General features: G+C 35.0%; 1 protein-coding gene across 1 annotated transcript; it reads left to right on the forward strand.

Annotated features, from left to right (window-relative positions):
- The first annotated feature begins 988 nt into the window (after nucleotides 1-988).
- On the forward strand, nucleotides 989-23,811 carry LOC130236777 (inactive serine/threonine-protein kinase TEX14-like). The gene is given in 30 exon segments (XM_056467534.1): nucleotides 989-1,118; nucleotides 1,202-1,316; nucleotides 2,443-2,608; nucleotides 3,148-3,287; nucleotides 3,823-3,904; nucleotides 4,443-4,576; nucleotides 4,673-4,789; nucleotides 6,695-6,818; nucleotides 6,905-6,929; nucleotides 6,932-6,990; nucleotides 6,992-7,083; nucleotides 8,342-8,375; nucleotides 8,377-8,458; nucleotides 8,586-8,813; nucleotides 10,442-10,908; nucleotides 13,082-13,158; nucleotides 13,297-13,388; nucleotides 13,475-13,687; nucleotides 13,805-14,004; nucleotides 14,117-14,216; nucleotides 14,309-14,366; nucleotides 15,741-15,811; nucleotides 16,428-16,597; nucleotides 17,411-17,582; nucleotides 18,657-18,788; nucleotides 18,867-18,957; nucleotides 20,234-20,320; nucleotides 21,989-22,047; nucleotides 22,129-22,189; nucleotides 23,507-23,811. Coding segments are annotated over 30 exon segments (3,615 nt in total). The 3' UTR covers nucleotides 23,544-23,811.
- Nucleotides 23,812-23,820: the final 9 nt, after the last annotated feature.

Here is a 23,820-nt window from a genome sequence, read left to right on the forward strand (position 1 = left end):
TTCATGATACTGATGCTTCTTTTAATAAAAAAAGAATATATATATATATATATATATATATATATATATATATATATATATATATATATATAGAGAGAGAGAGGAGAGAGAGAGAGAGAGAGAGAGGATGAGAGAGAGAGAGAGGAGAGAGGAGAGAGAGAGAGAGAGAGAGAGAGGAGAGAGGAGAGAGAGAGAGCTGAGAGAGAGAGATGAGAGAGAGAGAGAGTTAAAAGAAAGATCAGTTACTGCATCATTAAGTTACTAGCATTAAAAAATACCCCAAAAAATTGCGCGGAAGGAGAAATCGGAGGGAGAAATAGTGCGCATCCTACTCATTTTTTTGCTAGTTACATCTTGATTTTAAAGACATTTTCAATAAGGACAAATGATATTATCATTTTTAAAGCACTTAGTATCGATTTTAGAGAAATTAAACATTGAAATATGTGTATGTCAAGAACAATCCAATAATATCCCTCCGCTGATTTCCATATCCATCCATCAGAATGAAGAAATAGTAAGAGCGAGAAACAACGTCTCAAAAACGTCGTAAAAAGTTTATTTTTAGAACTTATTTTAATTTTATAGTTGTTATTTTAATTGACGAAAGACCACGTAATTGTACTTATACGGGTAAATCGTTGTTTAAAACATTATTCATATAAGCTTCGGCTAATTGTAACGTTATTCGTGTCCTAGCATAATAAACGTTGTTGTTTGCATTTAAATGTTATGTTTGAACAGAATATAAGTCAGTAAGGAATTGTCTTCGCTTGTTAGTTTTCTTGTTAAACATTTTTTCTTCCTGACTAACGTTATAGCTAACTGCAATTAGTCAGTAAACAATATTAACGTTAAGTAAACGTGTTAACGTCTCGGTTGACTAGTTCATATGCTAATATGATTCAACCATGTGGATACTGTGTTTTTCAGATGAACAAGAAATCGGTGGTTACTTCTCTTGTTTGATCCATGACACATCAGCATCATGACAGGGGTTCAGCCGATGCCCTGTCCTGTGCTTCTTGGCATTGTGACAGGTGGAGGTTTACCTGCCCTCCTGCACAGATACACAATTGAGAAAAAAGTAGCAAAAGTGGAGAAAGTCCTCAAAAAAGGTCTACATCCATTTCAGGGATTTTTCTAAATATGTTATATGATTGTATGTTTTCATTAATGGTTTTTGAAAATATTTCCATAGGTGTAAGCGTTGATAGTGTGAACAATCTTGGACAGACAGCACTCTTTTGTGCATCTCTTCTTGGTTTTACCAGTGTAGCAGAGAAACTCCTGCAGTTTGGAGCGAATCCAAATCAGTAAGACCAAACATTCACCTTATCAACCATGGAGAGTGTTTGAAATGACAGATGCATGTACAGTATTTCAAATAGTCTCATGAGGATATAAATATTTTTTTGTTGCGATAAAATAAGCACTATTATCACATTGTTGACCTAAGCTTTTTGTTTTGCTTTTTTGTAATGGTTAGAAAAAAGAAATTAAGAATTGTGAAGTACAATTCGTAAAATTGTACAATATGGTCTTATTAGTAAACATTAGTTAATGCATAAGAGTCAACATTGAGAAATAGTGTCTTTATTACAGTTACTAAGGTAATATCATGAAAAAAATAATACAACTGAATTAGTTATTTATTATTAACTCCATTTAATAAAAGAATTGCAACCTTTAATTTTAATGAGTTAATAAGCATTAACTAAAATTAACTGCACATAAGATTAATAAATAGGGTGGCGCAGGGGCTAGCGCTGTCGCCTTACAGCAAGAAGGTCGCTGGTTCGGGCCCTGAGTTCGAGTCAGTTGCCATATCTGTGTAGGGTTTGCATGTTCGTGTGGGTTTCCTCCACAAGTCCGAAGACATGCGCTAGGTGAATTGGGTAAGCTAATATGTGCTGGTCCTCCAGGTTGGGGGTTTAAGCGTTGGGCTAACAACCCACCTTGTAAAATTAGATGTTACGAAACACCAACATGGTACAGCTAGATATTAACTTTGATATAAATGGCCCTGGGAGTAAGTAAGTAAGATTAATAAATGCTTTTGTAGCTTTTACCATTACATTAGGTTAATTAACTATAAACTAATGCTAAAAAATGGAGCCTTATTGTTTTGTTAACAAACAATAGGCCTATAAACAGTCTATTTTTAATTCATAATTTGTGCATGTCTTACGCCAGATTAGCATGCTTGTTTGCAAAAAAAAAAAACTAATTCAGTTTTCAAGCATTTAGTGTTGTGAACTCTTCAAATACAACAAGTTGAATATTCTGAACAAGCACTCTACAAGTTTATATAATGAATAATTAATCAAAGTACTTTAAAGTGCCTAAAATAACAATGTAATTTATTTATGTTCATTATTATGATATATTATTGAACATTGACACATAACTAATTTCAAGTGTGGTATTTATGTCCATCAGTCGCAGTAAAGATGGAAGCACCCCCGTCCATGCTGCTGTTTTCTCCTGTAATCCCTGGTTGCTGAGTTCGCTGCTGGATGCTGGCGGAGACTTGCGCCTTCATGATGATAAGGGCCGGGTGCCAAAGAACTGGGCAAAGGAAGGTGCTCAGGAGAACAGTCCAAAGGTCTGGTGTTGTATAGATAGAACTTTTCATGACACGTATTTCATTAAATAATTAGTATTTTTATAAACAACTTTCCACATGCATTTATCTTTCTATATTGACAGTTTAATGTTTAAGGTCCATGGGCAATCAAAATTTACAACGTTTTTTTGCAAGCGCACATTGTTATTCTTGACGTAGACAATTAATATATCCAAGCTAATCTGCTGAAGAAAAAATCTTCAAATTCAAGTTTTGGTAATCTTCAAATTAAAGTCCGACCATTTGCTTTAGAGTTATAGTCCTTCTCTGTTGATGTCAGTAGTCAGTAGTAGTTTTTTGCCATTAGTTTGTTATGAGGGATTGATGCGCAGAAAGAAAGCCCTGCCTCCCACTCAATATTCAATTTCAGCACATCAGCTGAAATAAATGTCTCAGCAACTTCTGGTTCATGCTGACAAAAACAAAAGTAGTATATTCTCTTGTGTGTAGATGTAAAGTGTGTATGCACATATTACTGTGGTGCTTTGGATACAACTTGTTCACTCTTCCTTTTTCAGATGCTTGCTTTTCTGAAGAGATGTGAGTCTCAAATGCAGAGTTTATTGCAGACGCATCTTTCCAGAGATACATGTGTCAGTCCATCTTCATCGAAGACTCTGCTGAGCTCGCCCTCTATGCTCAAACTCTTGCGACCTTGGTAAAATCCTCAGTACTTCAACGGCCCTGTATTATTATTTTTTATATGAGTGCGACAATGCTATTATTTTTATTTAGTGTTTATCTATTGTGTTGTGTGCCATTTTAGTAGTTGTGGGTCAAAGATGATCCATTTTGGTGTCTGCATCTAATAAATTTTTAAAGTTAGTATTTGGATGCTGCATCATGATCCTTAAAATGAATATTTAATATGTCTTCAATTAATATTGTTCATAATATACCTGACAAGATTATTTGGTATAAAAACAATTGCTATTCTGAATGACATTTAATGGTCAAAATATAAATCAAGGTAAAATGTATGATTTTTTGAAAGAGTCTTTATCAGTGCATATTCTAATATGAAATGTTTTTTTTTATTTACCTTTAGCATTTAGGTATATATTTTATTTACACAATGAGAAAGAAACAAGACCTAAAAGTGATCCAAGATTCAATTTGCACATTAATTGTTGACCCAATACTGTAAAGTTCATTTAGTATTTCATTATTTATTTATTTTTTGTTCTTTTTAGGGGATCTGGGCTCATTCATGAAAATAAAGGTTATAAGGTGTCTGCCTCTGACATGATGAAGCAGTGTTTTGGCCATGGAAAGGTTTGTGTAAACATTAAGACACCAATTATACACTCTAATAATTTTATCATAATTAAAATATTAATTAGTAACATTTTACTATTACAAAGATTTATAGAATTAAATGGATTGAACCAAAAATGGAAAATTTGTCATGATTTACTCACTTAATGTTATTCCAAACCTTATGACTTTCTTTTTTATGTGATGCACAAAATAAGATATTTTGAAGAATGTTTGTCAATCAAAAGGTTTTTTCCTCATTGGCCTCCATTATATGGACAAAATAGACAATGGAAATCAAAATAGTTACCAACATTCTTCAGTATATCTTCTTTTGTGGCATTCTTTGTCTACAGAAGAAAGAAAAAAGTCAGACATTTTGTAATGACGTGACGTTGAGTAAATAAGAATCAATACATTTTTTCCTTTTAGATTCCTGTAACTATAAGCGCGGTAAAGATACTAACCACAGTGTTTCTACACTTCAACAGCTATTAATCCTATATACATTTTGTTAATATGTTGTTTTTTATGATGTATCCTCAAATGATTACAGTTATGCTTTGAGAAGCCAGTGATGAGTCTGGGATTGTCTGCATCTGTGCCCTTGATATGTCACAGTGACTTGGGTCAATCGAATGACGAGCCCCTTAATTCATTCATGTGTGGATCTTTCATACGTATGACTAAGTAAGATGCTGAAATTAAGGCATAACCTATTAACTATGCTGTTGAAGTCACACTACAGAAAGGATCTTATTAACTGTTTGTTTAATTATGCCTCAGTTACAACTGGAAAGGAAGTCGTGTGACTGTTAAGGAGCTACATGGTCCTGCTTTTCAACAACGTGAAGGACATGATGGTGTCCTGGATCTACTCATATATGAGCAAGAGTATTGCTGGTAAAATTATGAAAGCGGAAATGCTTGTCCTGAGGATAGAGAGACTATAAACTGTAAATGGGTTTGATAATGAACCGATGTAATCACAAATGACATTTATTAATCTTAGGTGGTAGGACTGTTTCTCTACTAAATGTATGGTTTTTAACTGATTTTTTTAAACGTTAAATATTTTTAGGGAATCTGAATGCAAAATACATTAATTTGTTCATTTTTCTTTCAGTTTAGTCTCTTATTAATTAAGGGTCACCACAGCAGAATGAACTGCCAACTATTCCAGCATGTGTTTTGCGCAGCGGATGCCCTTCCAGCCGCAACCCAGTACTGGGAAACACCCATACACTCTTACATTTACTCACACACTTATACACTACGGCCAGTTTATTTCATCCAATTCACCTATAGCGCATGTCTTTGGACTGTGGGGGAAACCAGAGCACTTGGAGGAAACCCACACCAACACGGGCAGACCAGGCAAACTTCACACAGAAATGCCGACTGACCCAGCCAGAACTCGAACCAGTGACCTTCTTGCTGTGAGGCGGCAGTGCCATCCTGAATGCCAAATAATTTGATATAAACTGATTTATAGATGGCCGACATAGGGCCGCAGTGGGTACCACGATCGCCTCACAGCAAGAAGGTCGCTGGTTCGAGTTGGCAATTCTGTCTGTCGGCTGGGTCAGTTGGCAATTCTGTGTGGAGTTTGCATGTACTCCCCGTGTTTCCGAGGGTTTCCTTCGGGTGCTCTGGTTTCCCCCACAAGTCCAAGAACATGTGGTATAGGTGAATTGGGTACTAAAATTGACCATAGTGTATGTGTGTGAATCTGTGTGCATGGGTGTTTCCCAGTGATGGGTTGCAGCTGGAAGGGCATCCGCTGCGTGAAACATGCTGGATAAGTTGGCGGTTCATTTTGCTGTGGCGAACCCAGATTAATAAAGGCACTAAGCCGAAAAGAAAATGAATGAATGAATGATTTAAAGATTAAATGTTTGCTTTGTGTTACTGGTTAATATTAAATTGCTTAAATATGTAGTTGTCGTTTATCCGAAAATATTTTTAGATGATTGATTTATTATTTTAATTAAAAGATCATCACAACAAATTAATATTTGTGAAGTCAGTGTTAATTTTGTAAAATGTATAATTTAGTTTTATATTTGTAGAACATTATTCATTCATTTTTCTTCGGCTTAGTCTCTTCAGGGGTCGCCACAGCAGAATGAACCGCCAACTTATTCAGCATATGTTTTACAAAGTGTATGCCCTTCCAGCTCCAACCCGGTACCGGTACTGACCTTCTTGCTATGAGGTGACAGTGCTAGCCACTAAGCCACCGTGAGAATAATGAGAAATGTTGCCCTGCAGCTAATTGAAATGAAATAAGTTTATATTTATTTAGTTACTTAATTTGTTGATTGGTTTTGTTAAACATTCATTCAAGCAACAAATTAATTTTCTTTCTTATAGTTAATTGTAATAACCCTGATTAGCATCATGCACAAATAAACAAGCTACAACAATACAGATACATTTAAATACATCCCATGAAATTAAATTCAAGTTTTTTAGATGTTAGTTTCAGTCTGTTAGTTTTAAGCATATCTATGAGCTAGTGTGCTCCAAAACAGTAACAAAAGTCACGTTTATAAAATATAAACTGATATAAACATCTAAACCTATCTGCAGTTTGTCACTTCCGCCTAAATGGATCAATAATTAAACCATTCTTTTTTTTTTCAATCTTGACCAATCTCTAGTAATTAAAAATGCACATTTCAAAACACTTTTACGGGACATTTAATAAGGTCCAGTTTGATTTGATGTTGACTGTATCTTCACTAAAAAAGTTTCACTGGAACTACTTCACCCAAAATTAAAATTTGATTATGTCTTCTACAGTCAGATGTCTCACCCACACCTGCTGCTCCTAATGGCTGTGAGTATGACTCCTGACCTGGACAGCACAAAGCTGGTTTATGAGAGAGTGAATGTGGGGTCTCTATACAGTCTGCTTCACCAAAGGGTAATATTTAACATTTCAGAAAGCACACTATGACTTAAATGAATAAGAAATGATTTTCTGTCTTTGTTTATTTCCTCCCTCTGCAGCGTGATGAGTTTCCACTCCTCCAACTGCTGACCTGTTATCAGTTGTACTGCAGGTGTGTGAGGTGTTAATGTACCTGCACGGACGCTTCTCTGGTTCTCAGAGCCCTTTCCTCACACACTGTGCTCATAGTACACCCTGGAGTTGCCAAAGTTACAGGCCTTGGGTTTACGGTGCCCAGGTATACCATTCTCACAAAAGAAAACATAAATAAATAAATATATAACAGTGCTCAGCATAAATGAGTTACACCCCTCACAAATCTCTCATTTAAATTCATATTTTCTTTAGGATGCTTTACAAGATTATATCTGTACATATACATTAGATTAATCAGATTACTCAGCCAAATCTGGACCTAATCTAACAAAATAACCTACGATAACGGTCTAAAGATTAGTAGCCAAATGTATATATTAGGGGAAAATATTAAATAAAAAACAAAAATGAGCAAACATCAAAAGAAACAAAAAATAAATCAAATTTTGTTGAAACTGTAGTTTTATTTTATTTTTTTGCAATATTTTGCATGAATTTAAATGAATTATCTTTCTATTTCTAAGATGTTTGGTAAGTAAAATTGTATTTTAATAAAGATATCTGTTTAATAAATCTGTTTTGTTAAATGCACCCAAATATATTACCTGTATTCACTAAGAAATGGATAGAAATATTCATTTTAAAAATGGGGTGTACTCATTTATGCTGAGCACTGTATATTATTTATAGCTTAAAAATTAGTATACTGTATATAGCAAATTTTTAAGAAGTGACAACCACATTTAAATACAGCAGTGAATCTTCTTAATTATTTTGTGTGTGCGTGTGCGCGCGCGTGTGTGTGTGTGTGTGAAATTGACACAGAAATTGTGGGTCAATGTGGTTGTCAACTATGTTCTGAACTACGTGTGTATACAGATCAGCTCAAAAAACTGAATAATTTTCACTCCTTTTCACATATTACAAATGCTTTATAAGTTATCCCATAATAAAAATAACATAACATTTATGCACAAGTATGTATAATGAATGTGTTTAGCCCAGCACACAGCAAATATTTATGTTCAGATGTTCGAAGTTTCATAAAATTCCAGAGAAAATAATATTTTTCAGTTTTAGCGGTTAGACAATGAGTTAAACACAGTTCTGGCAGAAGAACTCTCAGGCACTCACAGTTGAGTGCTTTTGTAAGAGCTCTGGCATTTTCAGCTGCACAAAAATGCTTCGGTGGACACTCGCCGTTAGAGACCGTTTTAAATGTGTTTGTTTCCTTCTTTCTCAGACCAACAGACCAAACCAAATAAGTGTGAACACACCATTAGAATCAATTTGTAATACAGAAAAAAGTGTAAATTAAATGGTTTCTATTTGCAATGGAGAATTACAATATGTAAACTATAGTTAATTGATATGCCCTATCTCTTTTGCCCAATCACCAGTTTAGGAACATGCCCGTACACCCCACCTCCTGTCTCCTGTGCCTCTCAGTGTCATCAACTGGGCAGCTCCAGAAGTGATTAGATGGTAGCATGTACAGAAAAAAGCTGATCTCTATAGTATGTGTGCCTTGTACAGGAGATATTTGCAGGTACCTTCATACATGTGCTAACTGCCAGTTATGTTTTGTGTAACAGGTTTTTGAATTAGTAGTTTAGTACTAAATTTCTTATAAATTTGTATTAGTAGTTTGTAAAGCTTGTGCATTGCTTTGCACAGATGAAGTTCCATGGGGCTCCATTGAACCACGCTGGATAAAACGGTCAGTAGAGGCTGGTCAGGCTCTGACAGCACATCCTGCTGTGCCTGAGCCATATTACCAGTTCCTGCAGACAGGCCTTCAGTACAGAGCCCAGGACCGGAGCAGCAGCCTGCATGATCTGTGCTACCATCTACGCTGCCATATCAGAGTTTGTACACCGGTTTACTTCTGTTATTATATTTCACCAGTGTGTGTTGAAACATGCTCTATTTACTAGATGTACACTACTGTTTAGGGTAGGCGTGTTAAACTAAGTTTCTGGAGGGCCACAGCACTGCAGAGTTTAGTTTCATCCTTGCTTAAACACGCTTACCTGTATGTTTTAAACAAACCTGAAGGACTCAATTAGTTTGATTAGATGCACTTAATTAGGGTTAAAGCTAAACTGTGCAGAGCTGTGGCCCTTCAGGAACTGTGTTTGACACATCTGGTTTAGAGTCATTAAGATTAATTTTATTTTTAGATCCAAGGTCAAAAATGAAGTTAACACAGCTATATGTTATTGCAAAATTATTACAATTTAAGATCAATGTTTTTTATTTCAACATACTTTTGAAATATAATTCTAATCATGAAATGGCAAAGCCGAATTTTCAGCATAATTATATCCATCTTCAGGGTCACATAATCCTACTTTTATTCCAGTATACATTTCTTATTTTTAAAAATGCTAAAATCTTGATTTTAAGAATTTCTCTTTTGGTAAAGAAAGTTTAAAAGAATAGCATTTATTTAAAATCTAAATATTTCTAATATTCTAAATATATACTTTTGAACAGTGGTTCATATTTATTAGCCTTAATTGTTCAATTAGCATTATATAAATATATTGGAAGAGAGGAGAGATACAACACACATCATTTCTTTATTATTTTTCATTGTTAAATGGAGGGAACACCAACATTCCTTTGAAATCTTAAAATGTGCATTAAAAGCGTTCAATTGTTTAGGGTAATTTTTTTCTTCATATGGTAGGAAGGCATTGGCCTAAACAGTGGCCAGCTTGCCAAACCAAATATAGCAATTGCGGTTTTGCTTTTGCATGGTGCCTATAAATAATTTATATTCAGTTACTTAGTGGGTGCTATGAAAGAAAAATGATTAGGGTTATGTTGTGCAAGTTTTTTTTCCGGATACACAGAGAATAATACATCATTGAGTGAATTTTACAATATAATCTGCTGCAGGAGATAAAAGCGATAACAAGAGAAGTAGATGCCACTCATGTCGACTCTTCAGAGCATCATTGACATCAATCAGGCAAGAGAGCAAGACAAATTGGGTGAGATTTTTATCCAGCTATGATGAAATGTCCTATGAAGTTAAAATAAGTTTTTAGAGGTTTTAAGGTTATCAATTTGCTTTTGTGCTCCAAATCAGTGACAAATTCACATTTAGAAATATAAAAACTGATATAAACATCCAAAGCTCGTAGTTTGCAACTTGAATTAGATTTTTTTTTCCATGTCACTTCATACTTCAGTTTCACATAAAATCTTGACCAATCAAATGCTCTCTAGTATTGCTTTTCATTTGATGCACTTGATATCAACCACTCTCACTGGCAGAACTGTGATAAAAACACAATGCTATTGGCTGATTTTAACAGGGGAGGAGCCATGTCCCACCCTCTCTTCATGTTTCAATTGAGATTATGTCAAACATTGAATAAAAAAGCACATTTCAGAGCACTTCACAGGACCTTTAAGTAAAATTTTACAGCCCAAAAAAGTCAAGGAACATTCATAAATTAATATAGTTTGTTCTGTTCTTTCCTTAGTATATAAGCAGTGCAGGGACTACAGACACGAGAGCCAGAAATATCATCAGGAGAGAATCTACAAAGAGGAAGAAGAGTCCACTACAGGCACTGATGACCTCCATTGGGATTGCTCGCATAATGATATCACTACTTCGCATGAATGGCCTGTTACACATCATGCTCCACTCCTGGAGGAACCTTGTTGTAGTGATACAGACAAGGATCTGGCTATCAGTCGCTCTATCTCAAAGCACACTGGCTCCATTGTTCTCAACCTTAAAGTGTCTCAGGTTCTTCTACAGCAAGCCGAGGAGAGTCTGGATAATGTGGAGGGGGCTCGAGTGAGCGCGCCATGTTTTGATGAGGTGGATGCAGTGGTGAAGAGCGTGAACATGGAAAAAGAATGCAGTGGTGGTGTTGGAAAAGCATTTGGGCCACCATCTAATAATTACTTACCAAATGAGGGCATTATTGCAGATGAGGAGGTCAGTCAGTACAGCTCAGCTCAAGATGAGAGCTTCGGGAGCACAAACCTATCCTAGTAGTGTACAGGTATTTCACAGAATTTAAAAAGATTTTTTTTAGTGCAATAACATTTTAAATCCTGACTGATACACACTTTGAAGTCAGCATGATGATATTTTAAACGAACACAATTATTATTTTAAATTGTCACAACAAAGCTGAGTTTGCTGCACCATTATTCCAGTGTCACATGAATTTTCGTAATCATTTTAGAATGCTTGATCTGATCTCCACACTGATCTGATCTTCACACTTTAACGTATTTTAATAAGGTAATCTGGTTTCAACTAATTATTTAAGCTATACAAAGTTTAACTTAGTGATTAACAGTTGTATTGATTCTTAACCAAAATACAGAGTAGAATACAGTGTCTCTGTACACATTCAAACTTTTCCCCTGTTAACACACCCAAACAAACTAGTCCCCAACTAAGGCATTGCCCGCACTACTTGGCTATAATTAAATTACCATTCAATTAAAACCTTCGATATACAAACAAACAGAGGAAAAAATAAATAAATAAGGTTAATTAATTAAATCAGCGGTAACACTTTATTTTAATGGTCCATTTGAGGATTAGTAGACGGTCTGCTTAATATCTACTGCTACTGCTCCTTCAACAGACATTTTGCTGACTATAAGAAACTTTGCAAGTACATGTCAACTTACATTAACCCCAACCCTAACCTAACAGTCTACTTATAATCTGATGAGAATTAGTTAGCATGTAGATACAATGTAACTTAAATTCAACAAACCGACCATCAAAATAAAGTGTGACCAAATCAGTCCTTATAAACCCATCAGATTTACACAGTCATAATATTTCTCACTCGTTGTAATTTTAGACTCATGTCCAAATATTTTAATTACTTAGACTATTTTTATAGTAAAAGTATAGTTTTTCTATCTGCTATACACAGTTTAGCTTAATATTTTCGTCAGTTTGATTTATGTAAGTTGAGATGACCAGAAAAGTTAATTTAATCCAACAAATAAATTTAAGGCAGCAAACATTTTTTACAGTGTACCAAACAGTTGTTCTGTTTAATATATTTGTGGATACATTTTGCTCTGGATATTTGATTAAAAGAAAGTAAAAATGGCAGGATTTGTTCAAAATTGTTGTTGAATAAAATCATTTAATTAAAATAAATCTTACTGACCTCAAAGTTTTGAATAGAAGTTCAGAGATACAGAATATAAACTACCATTCAAATGTATTTTAGTTCCAATGCACTACCTGTAAATTACTTGCCAACTTAAATTGGTAACACTTTAAAATAAGGTTGTATTAGTTAATATTAGGTACTGCATTTACTAAAATGAACAAACAATGAGCAGTACATTTATTAGAGTATTTGTTCATGTTAGTTAACATTAGTTAATGAAAATACAGTTGTTCATTGTTAGTTCAGGTTAACTCACGGTGGATTATCTAATGTTAGCAAGCATGATTTAGCATTTTTTTCTTCTTTATTCTTTCTACTTTGAAAGGAGATTATTTCTCCTCTAATAACAGCTTACATTGAATCCCATAATACAGATTCATTAACGCTGCCATTGTCATTTTCAGATAAAAAATACCCAATTCTTTCTATTATATAATTACAAAAAAAATTATAATTTAAAAGTGAATTATCGAATTTCCAACTGTACAATCCTTTTTCCAAATTTAGTTTTAAATCTAGTGACAATGGGGTATGATCTGAAATTAATCTGTTGTGATACTGAGAGGATGTAGCCATTTTTGTTAAGTTGGAACCTACAACCAAAAGATCTATTCTAGAGTAAGATTTATGCACTGAAGAGTAAAATGAATATTCTCGAGACGATAGATTTAAGTGCCTCCATATATCAACCATATGAATTTGCATTTTAATAAGGCATTAGACTATGGTTAATAAATTCTCTACAAGTTTCGCTTATGTTAGTAAATACATTAACTAACGAAACCTTATTGTAAGGTGTGACCACTAAATTTGTGAATAAATACAACCAAGAAAGATCAGAGCAATACAAAAAAATTATAGAAGAATAGAAATCAATGCACCTTAATTCTTTAAATTGTATTTTGATTAAATGATATACAAAAAAGGCATTTTTTAAAAGATAAATTTAAAAATCGACAGGAGGAGGACATTGACTTTAAGAGATTTGAAACAGCAAAGAGAGGACAGCCACTGAAAAGAGATCAGAAGTCAGACAGGTATGACAGAAGACGTATATGTGTCTAAAAGATTTATTAAAATCATGTGCAAGAAAAGAAAAGATAAATGGCAACAACAAGAATGACATTCAACGTACAAATGACAAAATAAAATTAAGTAAAAACTCTTTCTTTTAGGATATATATGCAACTTGGGCTATCAGAGGGCCAGAAAGATGGCACCCACAAATCTCTTGAAGAACATTACCAGACAAAAGCCACATGGACAAGTGAGACATTCATCATCATTCATCTTCTCGTGCAGTTTAGTCAATTTAAAGAAAAAAAAATGTGACGTATAAATTGTTTTATGCAGATGAAGTTAGTGAAATGGTGGCCCTAATGGCACTTGGACGTTTGGGGAAACCCTTGGGTGCAGTGGGCAGCAGTGACAGTGAGGATAAAGAAGAGCAACAGCTCCACCTGCTGGACTGGGAAGATCACAGCAGCAGACACAGCGTCAACAGCTACCAGGAATCCGAGAGCCAGGAAAGTTCTAATCTGGAGCAACTGTTCAAGAGTTTTGCTGGTAATAATAGAGTTGTCTGTTAAGATGTTTAATTCAGTATATTATTTAGTCATTTATGAATTCAGTGCTTTTATAGAAATCGAATCTAATATTTGTTTTATTGCAATTCACTGTCAGGTATTCAGAGTGATAGTGAAGAGAGCACAAACTACCACACTATCAATCACACTTTTGATGTGACCGATGGAGTGGAGTTGTGTTCAGAGGATGAGGACAGTTCAGATTACACACAGACACATTTGGAGGCTTCTAGCATGTTCTACACACCCAAACACCAGCTGTCCGACAGCGCATCAGCTGGCGAAGAGCATTCTCAGGTGAAACGGCACTGGGATTTAATTATTTTCAAAAAATACTGTAAAATCAAGACTTTAGACGTTTGCATTGAAGAGTTGTGGAAATGTAACTCCTCCATCTTTTATTTCTCAGTCACTCAGCTCAGATGACGAGTTAGATGTCACAGTGGAGGTGTGTCGACCCAGCACATCTCCAGCAGAGGAAAAACAGGCTGTAGAAAACACCCTGAGTGGTATGTAGGTGTAACACCATGCAGTTATCGTGTTTCCAGCTTTGTGGGTTAAGTTAGTGGGGCTTTTGTAACTTTATATCATTATTATACAGAATACCAGCTTGCACAAGAGGACTCAAAGGAATCTGAATCCATCACCCCTGTGCACAGGTACATTTCTGTCTTTAGGTATAAAAATTTAGATTGAAATAACCTAAATAATAATAATAGATTGAATAATAATTAATTTTGTTATGAAACAGTCTTTTCAGGAATTTGCACTGACATATTTTTTATATCTGCAGCCTAAAATGACTAATTTTGTGATGGCTTAAAATTTATGCCATTATTTGCTTATATTTTACTTACATGTTTTGCTGTGACAAAACATAAAAACCTTGCAAAACATTTAAAGGTATTTGAACTTTTTTTTGTATCTCAAGAACCATTGGACAAGAGAAAGTCTTGTAGGGACTGATTAAATGTACAGCAAGCTCAACATTTAGGGCTAGTTCATTTTTAATTATAATTTTCTTTATTTGCTATTATATATTTTTTGGTTTATATTTTAATGCAGCATAACATTTGACAAAAAAAGGTCATTTTTAACAGGCTTCCATTTTGTTGGCCAAGTCTCTAATATTTACACATTTAACTATTATATATATTTTTTTAGTTGACATGGTGGCTCAGTGGTTAGCGCTGTCGCCTCACAGCAAGGTCATTGGTTTGAGTCCCGGCTGGGCCAGTTGGCATTTATGTGTGGAGTTTGCATGTTCTCCCCGTTGTTCGTGTGGGTTTTCTCTGTGTGCTTCGGTTGCCCCCACAGTCCAAAGACCTGCACTATAGGTGAATTGAATAAACTAAATTGGCTGTAGTTTATGTGTGTGAATGAGTGTGTATGGATGTTTCCCAGTACTGGGTTGCAGCTGGAAGGGCATCTGCCATGCAAAGCAGGTCGCACACAGGATGCACCGCCTTAGCAGTGCGTCACGGCATGCACATGGACAGTTGGAAGTATCGATGTGAAGTATCAGATGGCGCTCTGTGGGTGCGGCAGACATATGAACAGTGTCCTGAGTCGTGGCTGGGTGCCACTGACAGCCGCGACTTGCAGCGCCGGTGTGTGGACCCTGATAAAATCCTATGTTTAGAATTCTGAAATGCGTGGCGCTTCTGGTGTGCGACCTCTTTAAACATAGGCTAGATAAGCTGGCGGTTCATTCCGGTGTGGCGACCCCTGAGGAATAAGGGACTAAGCTGAAGGAAAATGGATAAATGAATGAATATATTTTTTGGATGATATTTTTTATTCATCATGGTTGAATTGATCAGAAGTCATAGTAAATGATATTTCAAATAAACTGTTTCAGTTTCTTTCTTTTTTATGATTTTGTCTGTTTTAATGCAAGCGGCATAAAAATTGGCAAAAAAAACTTTAATTTTTTTAATAGGTGTCCATTTTGTTGCCAACGCCTACAAATTGTAACTATTTTAATAAACAAATGTCTGTGTTCTGTGCTTTTGGTGAATTTGTTTGACCAGGTGTGTGTCAGACTTGGCAGAGATTGCAGATCTCTCCAGTATATCCTATCACCGCTCAACTGCAAGAGTGGGTGGAGTTCAGTGAAGCTCCACCCATCCCTCACAGCAGAGGACATCCAACCTGTAACAGCACCCCACGCAGCCCAAAGGTAGGAAGCACATTGAAAAAAGTCATATACATGTTGTCCCTGATCAAGATTCAATATTCTTGTTAATTTGTCAAAATTTTGGGGGCTATTTCCCTGCCAAGTCTTATCCTATTATGAACAGTAGGTGTAAGGATGGCACATAAAATAATAGGAGATAGCACACACCCCTTAAACTATTATTTTGAATGGATGCCCCTTGGGCAACGTTTAAGGGCAATAAGATGTTCCACAAATGGTTACAAATTTACTTTTGTGCTTGAAGTAATTCGGTTATGTAATAAATGTAGTTGACCAATAAAATATTATTATTATTTTTTTTTTCTTTCAAAATTATTATTATTATTATTATTTTCAGTTTTTATTTGTGTACTTGATGTTAAGTGTTGATGTTTATTGTGTTAAGTGACTGATTCTTGTTATGTGAAGCACCACCATGTCCAGATGAATTGCCCTAAGGGAATTAATAAAGCTTTAAACTAAAACTGATTCTATTGGCCAGTTTTGTCTATTTGTACACACTGTATTATTATTATTACAGGCCATAGGACTCATCTTCCTGTTGGCACTGAGCAGCTTCCTCATCTCCAGAGCCTTTTGGACACAACACCACAGAGCATCACTTCATCTCATACTGTCTGCACAGAGAGCTGCGCCACAGCCAGATCTGGAGACACCAGCACTGTCAGTCAATCAGTCATTATACTGGATTAATGCATTTCTGATGTATCAGATGACAAATGTTATTAACGCTGGTTTGATAATTAAGAAGACAGTTAGTTATAATACAGTTAAAGGCAAAATTATTAGCCCTCCTGTGAAACTTAAATTCTTTTTTTACGTTTACATTTAGCAGATGCTGTTGTCCAAAGCAACTTACGATTGAGATTTTTAAATATATATTTTAATTAAGCAATGTTAAACAGACCAAGGAGTTTTTCACAATATTTCCTAGTATATTTTCCCCTGGATAACATCTTATTTATTTTAATTTGGCTGGAATAAAAGCAGCCATTTTTTTTTAATTAAGGTCAATATTATTAGCCCCCTTTTAGATTGTTTTTGATTGGGTACATAAATCACTGTTGCCCAATGACTTCCCTAATTAATCAAGACAACCTAGTTATGCCTTTAAATTGTGCTTTAAGCTGAATACTAGTATCTGGCAGAAATAAATTATTAGAAATTAGTTATTGAAACTATTATGTTTATAAATGTGTAGATTTTTTTCTCTTTTTTTAAATTTTACTTTATGAACAAATATTTGAAATAAGCTGTAATTCAAAATGTAACATTTATAATATGTGCCTTTAAATGCCTGTTCTTTATTGTTATAGTATGTTTCTTGCAAACTGAAAAGCGCTAAGTTTGTTTTGGCAGCTTGAATTCACTCAACTTTAATCGACTTTAGCCTTTTATCCCCTGTTTTGCACATAAAAGCTTTCAATTTTTTTCATATTTGTTATTTTTCCATTAATATAATCACATCTGCAGTGTTCTATTGATATCTGGTATGTATTCCAGACAAACCCTCTGGTCCAGCGTCCTGAGGTCTCCAGCGATAAAGACACGTCTAAGCAGGAAACAGACTCTCCTTCCAGCGCAAACGCAGAGTTCACCACTGCCAGCTCTGGAGCCAGACAGACCACCGAGAGCAGCCAGGGAACAAATGAAGAGACGGAGCTGCCTGCTGAACGTAGGCATTTACAATTTATTGCTGAACACCTTTTTTTCATACGTCCCATAAAGAATTGTGTGAATTATGGGAGTAACCTTCGCTAAACTGTAAAGAACAGAGGTGTCATTTTTTCTTCTCACAGTTCAGACAATCATTATTAAAAAAAGCATATTATTAGAATTAACTATTTAACTTCTATTGACCAAAAGGAGGTCTTTCAGGAGAAATGTTAAGAGTGTGTTGAAAATCACAGTGGAGAATTCAACTTATTTCTGAAAATGTGTTAGATTTCTAATTTATTTTTTACTATCGTTATAACAAATGTCAGTAAATATGGTTACACTGTGTTCCAGTGTCTAAGCAGTGTGTTTATGACAATAAATAAATTACAATTCAAATATTATAAGAAAATACTACTGCGCCTCTCAATCAGTTGTAACTAGCTGTTTTGAACGGATAAAAGATCATGGAAGTAAGTGAGACCAAAAATCTTGAACACTTAAGTAAAATGTGAAAATAAGGTGGATACAAAGAGAAAATAATTTGGACAAACAAAAAAAGTGAATCAAAAGAGCCGCAGATAAGCTTTTGATACTAATGTCACATTAAACCATTATGCAATTTCAGGACAGATCAAAATAAAGCACAAAGCCAAAGGTACTTCACACCCAGTTTTCATTATGTTTATAGACTGTAGCACAACCCTATTATTTAAAATGATTCACTGTAAAAATGCTGGGTTCCACACAATCGATTTGTGTTGGGACAACATGAAGGAATAAAGTTAACTTATTAGTTTTTACTAATTTAAAGTGGATAAAACGAGATAATTAAGTTGTCCCCCCCCAAAAAAAACTCAAGAATTGTGTTGTTTCAGGTCATTTTAAGTAGTTCAAACAAACAGTAAACGTCATTTTTTCTGAGGCTTTGATTCATGATTCAAAGGAAAATCCCCAAATAGTAAGTGCAAAGTGAAATACAATCATCACAAATGGAACTACGCGATGTATTATCAAACTGATTTTAATATTGGTTTTAACAAGCAACGTACTGTAGTGAGAGAATCAAATAACTTGTTTGTGTTTAATGCAGAAAATAATGATGTTGATGAGAAACGTGAAGACCAGTCATATTGTGAACACCTGTGTGAGAAAGAGGCTCACGATGAGGAACGATTTGATGATTATGGGATTTCAGAGAGAAAGGAAGAGTGTCGGATTGATGGTGAGATAGATTTAGGGCAGGATTTTGTACTCATCATTTTAAAAGAGGACCTGAAGTGATGAGCATTTGTGTTCACAGACCAGCATGGAGATCTCAACTGTGCTGATATGGACACTAAAACAGACTCTCAAAAAAGTGATAAGAGTCCCAGCCTTGATGAAACTGAGAGGTAAAACACTACATACAAAAAAGTACATGCAGAATTATTTTACAGCTGTTTGGATAGAGAAAAGCAACGTATTTAACGTGATGTTGCTTTCTGAAGTGTTCAGAAGTGAAACAAGTGTAAATATAAGTGAAAACAGAAATTAGAGTGACAATTACTGTAAACATGTATTATAAACATCAAGCTTAAAGGGATAGTTCCCCCAAAAATGAAAATTCTGTCATGATTTACTCATCCTCCACTTGTTCTAAACCAGTTTGAGTTACTTTTTTGTTAAATACCATTAAACTGAAGAATGTTGGGGCCATTGACTTTGTTTTTTTTCCTACTATGGATGTCTGTTACCATTTTTTCAACATTCTTTAGAATATCTTGTGCTCAAAAGAAGGAAAAACTCATAAGTTTAGAACCACTTGAGTGTGAGGAAATGGTGAGGAAATGTTAATTTTTCACTGAACTATCTATTCAGTTAGATTTTATTGAAATCCAAGAGAAATCATTTTCACTAGGCGTCAGTCCTTATTTGTTCACAATCATTTATTCATTTTACTTCAACTTAGTCTTTTTATTCATCAGGGGTCGCCACAGCAGAATGAACTACCAACTTATCTAGCATATTTTTTACACAGCGCATGCCTTTCCAGCTGCAACCCAGTACTGGGACACACCCACACACTACAGCCAATTTAGTTTATTCAATTCACCTATAGCGCATGTCTTTGGACTGTGGGGGAAACCAGAACACTCAGAGGAAACCCAAGCGAACATGGGGGGAACATGCAAAGTCCACACAGAAATGCCAACTGACCCAGCCGAGACTCGAACCAGCGACCATCTTGCTGTGAGGCGACAGTGCTAACCACTGAGCCACCCTATTTGCTCACATATTAAATATATTTACATTTTAAGCATGTTTCAGGTGATATAAAAGGTTAATACTTCTTATTAAATGTTACAAGCACATGAATGAAAACGTGCATGGATAAGTGAATATTAAATAGTAGAATACTCCATTAAAAAGAAAGTGTTTATTGTGATTTCATGGTGATTAAAAAAAAAGAAGCATATTAAACATTTTCAGCAGCACAGGTTTTATGTATTTTATTAGTATTTTTCAGATATTGTATTAGCTTTTTTGCATGAGCCTTATCAAAAAGATCTTGCTGTTTTAATCAAATTTTGTTCATGATTTTGGATTTCATTTATTACATATTTCTTCTTTCTCATAAGGTTAAAATGAATATGGCTCTGATCTTAAATAACCTATAACATCTTGCAGGGCAAGTTCCACCCTTGACGAGGATCTGCAGAAAATGCTTTTGGAAATAGCTGCAGGACAGGGAACTCCTAGAGGTCCAGGGGCTCTGTGAGTGTTGAAGAAACACGTTTATCCACACAAAAAATCACACAACATCCAGCTTTTTTTCAACAGGGTGTCTGCGGGTTCTTAAAAAGCCTTAAAGGGCACCTATTTTACAGCTTGTACAAGATGTAAGATGAGTCTTTGGTGTCTCCAGAATGTGTCTGTAAAGTTTCAGCTCAAAATACACATCAGATTATTTATTATGTGATGTACAATCTGCCCATTTCTGAGGGCAATGTAGCTGTTTTTGTAGGCTGTGGCTTTAAATCCAAATGAGCTGCTTCTCCTCACCAAATGCTCCAACGTGCGTGTCTGCTTCTCATGCGTTATGTCAGATAAACAGCAGTCAGTGATAGAGACAGACACCATGCGGCCATGGTGATTATAACAATTAAAAATTCCATAGTGATTTTACTCTTTATTACAAACATGCTGCTTTAAAAACTAATCAAATTAATTATTGAGGTGCAGCTGATCACAGGTATTGTCTTTATATCACTCCAATACGACTGTGAAAACACTATACCTACATACAGTTTTGTCCAAACAGCTCACAAAAGCCTCATCATAGGAACCCTTTACTTTTAAAAAACAAAATTTTACACCTTAAAAAGTTTTAAATTCACTAAAATAGGGTCTTGTAGGTCTTAAATCATTTTAAACAGGCCTTAATTTTCCTATGCCCCTACAAATAATCCCAATAAAATCTTTACTTAAAGTAAAAAATATATAATAATAATAATTCTAAAAATAGCATTTGTTTAAAAGTTCATGTATTTATGAACTAGCTGCTGGAGAGACAGCTGTGCATAAATTTAGTTTAATATAGTTTTTAAAACTAGTCTTTCAAAGAAAATTATACTGAATAAAAGGTATATGTGTATAAAACTAGAGTTTGCTTGTTTTTACACATTTAAAATATGTGGCTAAGAAATAACTAAATTAGATTTTTTTTAATGGGGGTAGTAAAATTTTTTCCACAGGTCAAATAATCCTTGCCAAACCCTTAGGATTTTTGGAAAAACCTGACATTGCAATATTTTGTTTTGCCGCGATATATATTGCGATATAATTTCACCAGATGATTTGAACATCTCTTTGGAAAGTTTCGATCGACTGGGATGATCAAGTCTTTTTCTGAGCAGTGCATATGCATTAATTATAATAAATTACAAGCAAATATAAATGAATAAACAGGGCTTTATGGTTTTCTGGGGACCCAAATGGTATTCAAGTACAGAAATTGAACAATCAAATATAAAATAACCTATTCATCATTGTATAAATAATTTAAAAAATAATACTATTTAATAATATCTTTCTCTTTTAATCTTTAATAAACAATCTAATCTTGCGATGTGACTATTGCAGGCACACACATTGCAATAATCGATGCTCAAAACTATATATTGTTCTGCCCTCTTAGCAAGTCTGAAGTTTAATTCATACTGGTCTTTAAAAATCTTAAATTTGACTTTGTGAAACCTGCAGAAATCCTGTATAAACCTGCCAAGTTTCATATTTAAAGGGCTAGTTCACCAAAAAAATGAACATTTACACGCTCAAACACATTCGGAACAAGTTTAAGATGAGCCAACAAAGACAGAATTTTCATTTTTGGGTGAACTATCCCTTTAAATAATATCAAACGATGATCTACACTTGGTCTAGGGTGTCTCAGACTGATATTAAAGGAGAGGGAGATGTGAGAGACTACATCGAGACAGCAGGTGAGTTGAAAGACGTATCGAGGTCGTTTTTAGCCTCAAAAGCCATATCCAGTGTCTAACAGTTGTGGTTTTTCTCTGTAGACGATATAAATGAGCTTGAAGACAAGACGGAGGCAGCTGATCAGGAGAATCATCCTAGCAGGTGCACAAGAAGCATAAAATATCTAGATTACCTAAATGCCAATAATCCTACTGTTTATTAAAGGAATAGTTAGGTTAGGATACACTAATAGCCCATTTCCATTCAGAGGTACGGTACGGGTAATTTTTATCAGGCTTGCGTTTCCACTGCCAAAAGGGTACCAATTGGTGGGTGTGGTGTATGACAAAGTTTCAGACGACGTCATTCTCGCTCGAGGAAATGTCAAAGTAAAGCTGTACGGGTCGTTCACATATACGAGAGGCACTTTTCACAAAACAGATGCTTTACACACATAAATACTTGTGTTTAAATGTTCATTACTCGCCTTTCTATGAACATGATTTGATTATAACAGCAGATCAATGATAGTGCAAAATAGCCTACTGTAACATCTGCGATTATATAAAATAAATAAATAAATTCAACATATATGAACACATACAGCCCCTTACAGTCTCCGATATGTTACCATTGACAGAAAAACTACACACAGCATACATTTAGTCCTTATTTGGTTTAAAAACCAACACGATATATAGCCCAGTCAGTGCAAACCTCTCATCTGTATCTTTAATCTTCAGCAGCACAAAAAGTATTTCCGTCATTCCCGAATTCATAATAGTCCAAAAGGTGATGATAATAGTTACACATGACTGTTTGTTCATGTTTTAGGTTGCTGAAAGAATCACTTGCTCCTTTGTTTTTTCACGTCACTCTCTCGTTTGTGCGTTTCTGAAAGGATCAGATGTCAGAAGCACTTTAATAATCACGCACACGTTATAATCATGAGCTCAAGAAGTTCGCTATTTCAAATATAGACGCGCAGCGAGCTCTCTGGACTGCTCTTGCTTTTAGACAGCTCGTAAAACAACAACAGGACACGGCCGATTTTCTTCTTCTTGGCTTTGTGGCTGTTCGTCAAGACACGACAAGGTTTGTTTGAGCTCGGGGTCGACCGTGGCTCGTTTTATGTATATAGTATTATGGTGTAATGTCTCAGCTGTGTATTTAAAAATGGCGCTTACTTTGTTTTCATTCTCCTGCTTGTCCACAAGCTAGTGACGCAGCTCTGTAAACCAGTAACGTTCAGCTGCTTGTCTAGCTCCGCCTTTGGGTACCCTTTTGTTGTGCTAGGTACCCTTTGCAAATGGTTTGCTTTTTGGTACCCTTTGACAGTGGAAATGGCCATAAAAGCGTACGAAGCCATACCGTACCACTGGAAATGGGCCAATAGATTACCAATTTAAAAGAAAAAATGATGGCTTTCCTGATTGAAAATACTCTAAAGTTAAGTTATCATTTTTTTTTTTTTTTCAGAGTCCTTGAACAGACATCAGTCCAAGTTTACTGTTAAAGAGGAGATGATCTCTCAGATATCCTCATGGTTTCTTGCATCTGTATCAGGTTAAGGCATATAGTTTATGTTCCTTTATGTTGAATTTACTGTTAAATGAAAAATATCCTTCACAAATAATAATACAAAATAATTAGCTTTTAAAATGTTATTGACTTTCGTGCATCAACAGTTTAGGTCGTGCTTGTTTTGACAGTCCATTTGATGTTCTGAGATTGATGCTACAGGAAGTGTTTTGCTAGGGTCTCATGTTGCATAATCCTTTTAAATAAATGGC

The sequence above is a fragment of the Danio aesculapii genome, chromosome 10, assembly GCF_903798145.1.
Source record: "Danio aesculapii chromosome 10, fDanAes4.1, whole genome shotgun sequence".
NCBI classification, from domain to species: Eukaryota; Metazoa; Chordata; class Actinopteri; order Cypriniformes; family Danionidae; genus Danio; species Danio aesculapii.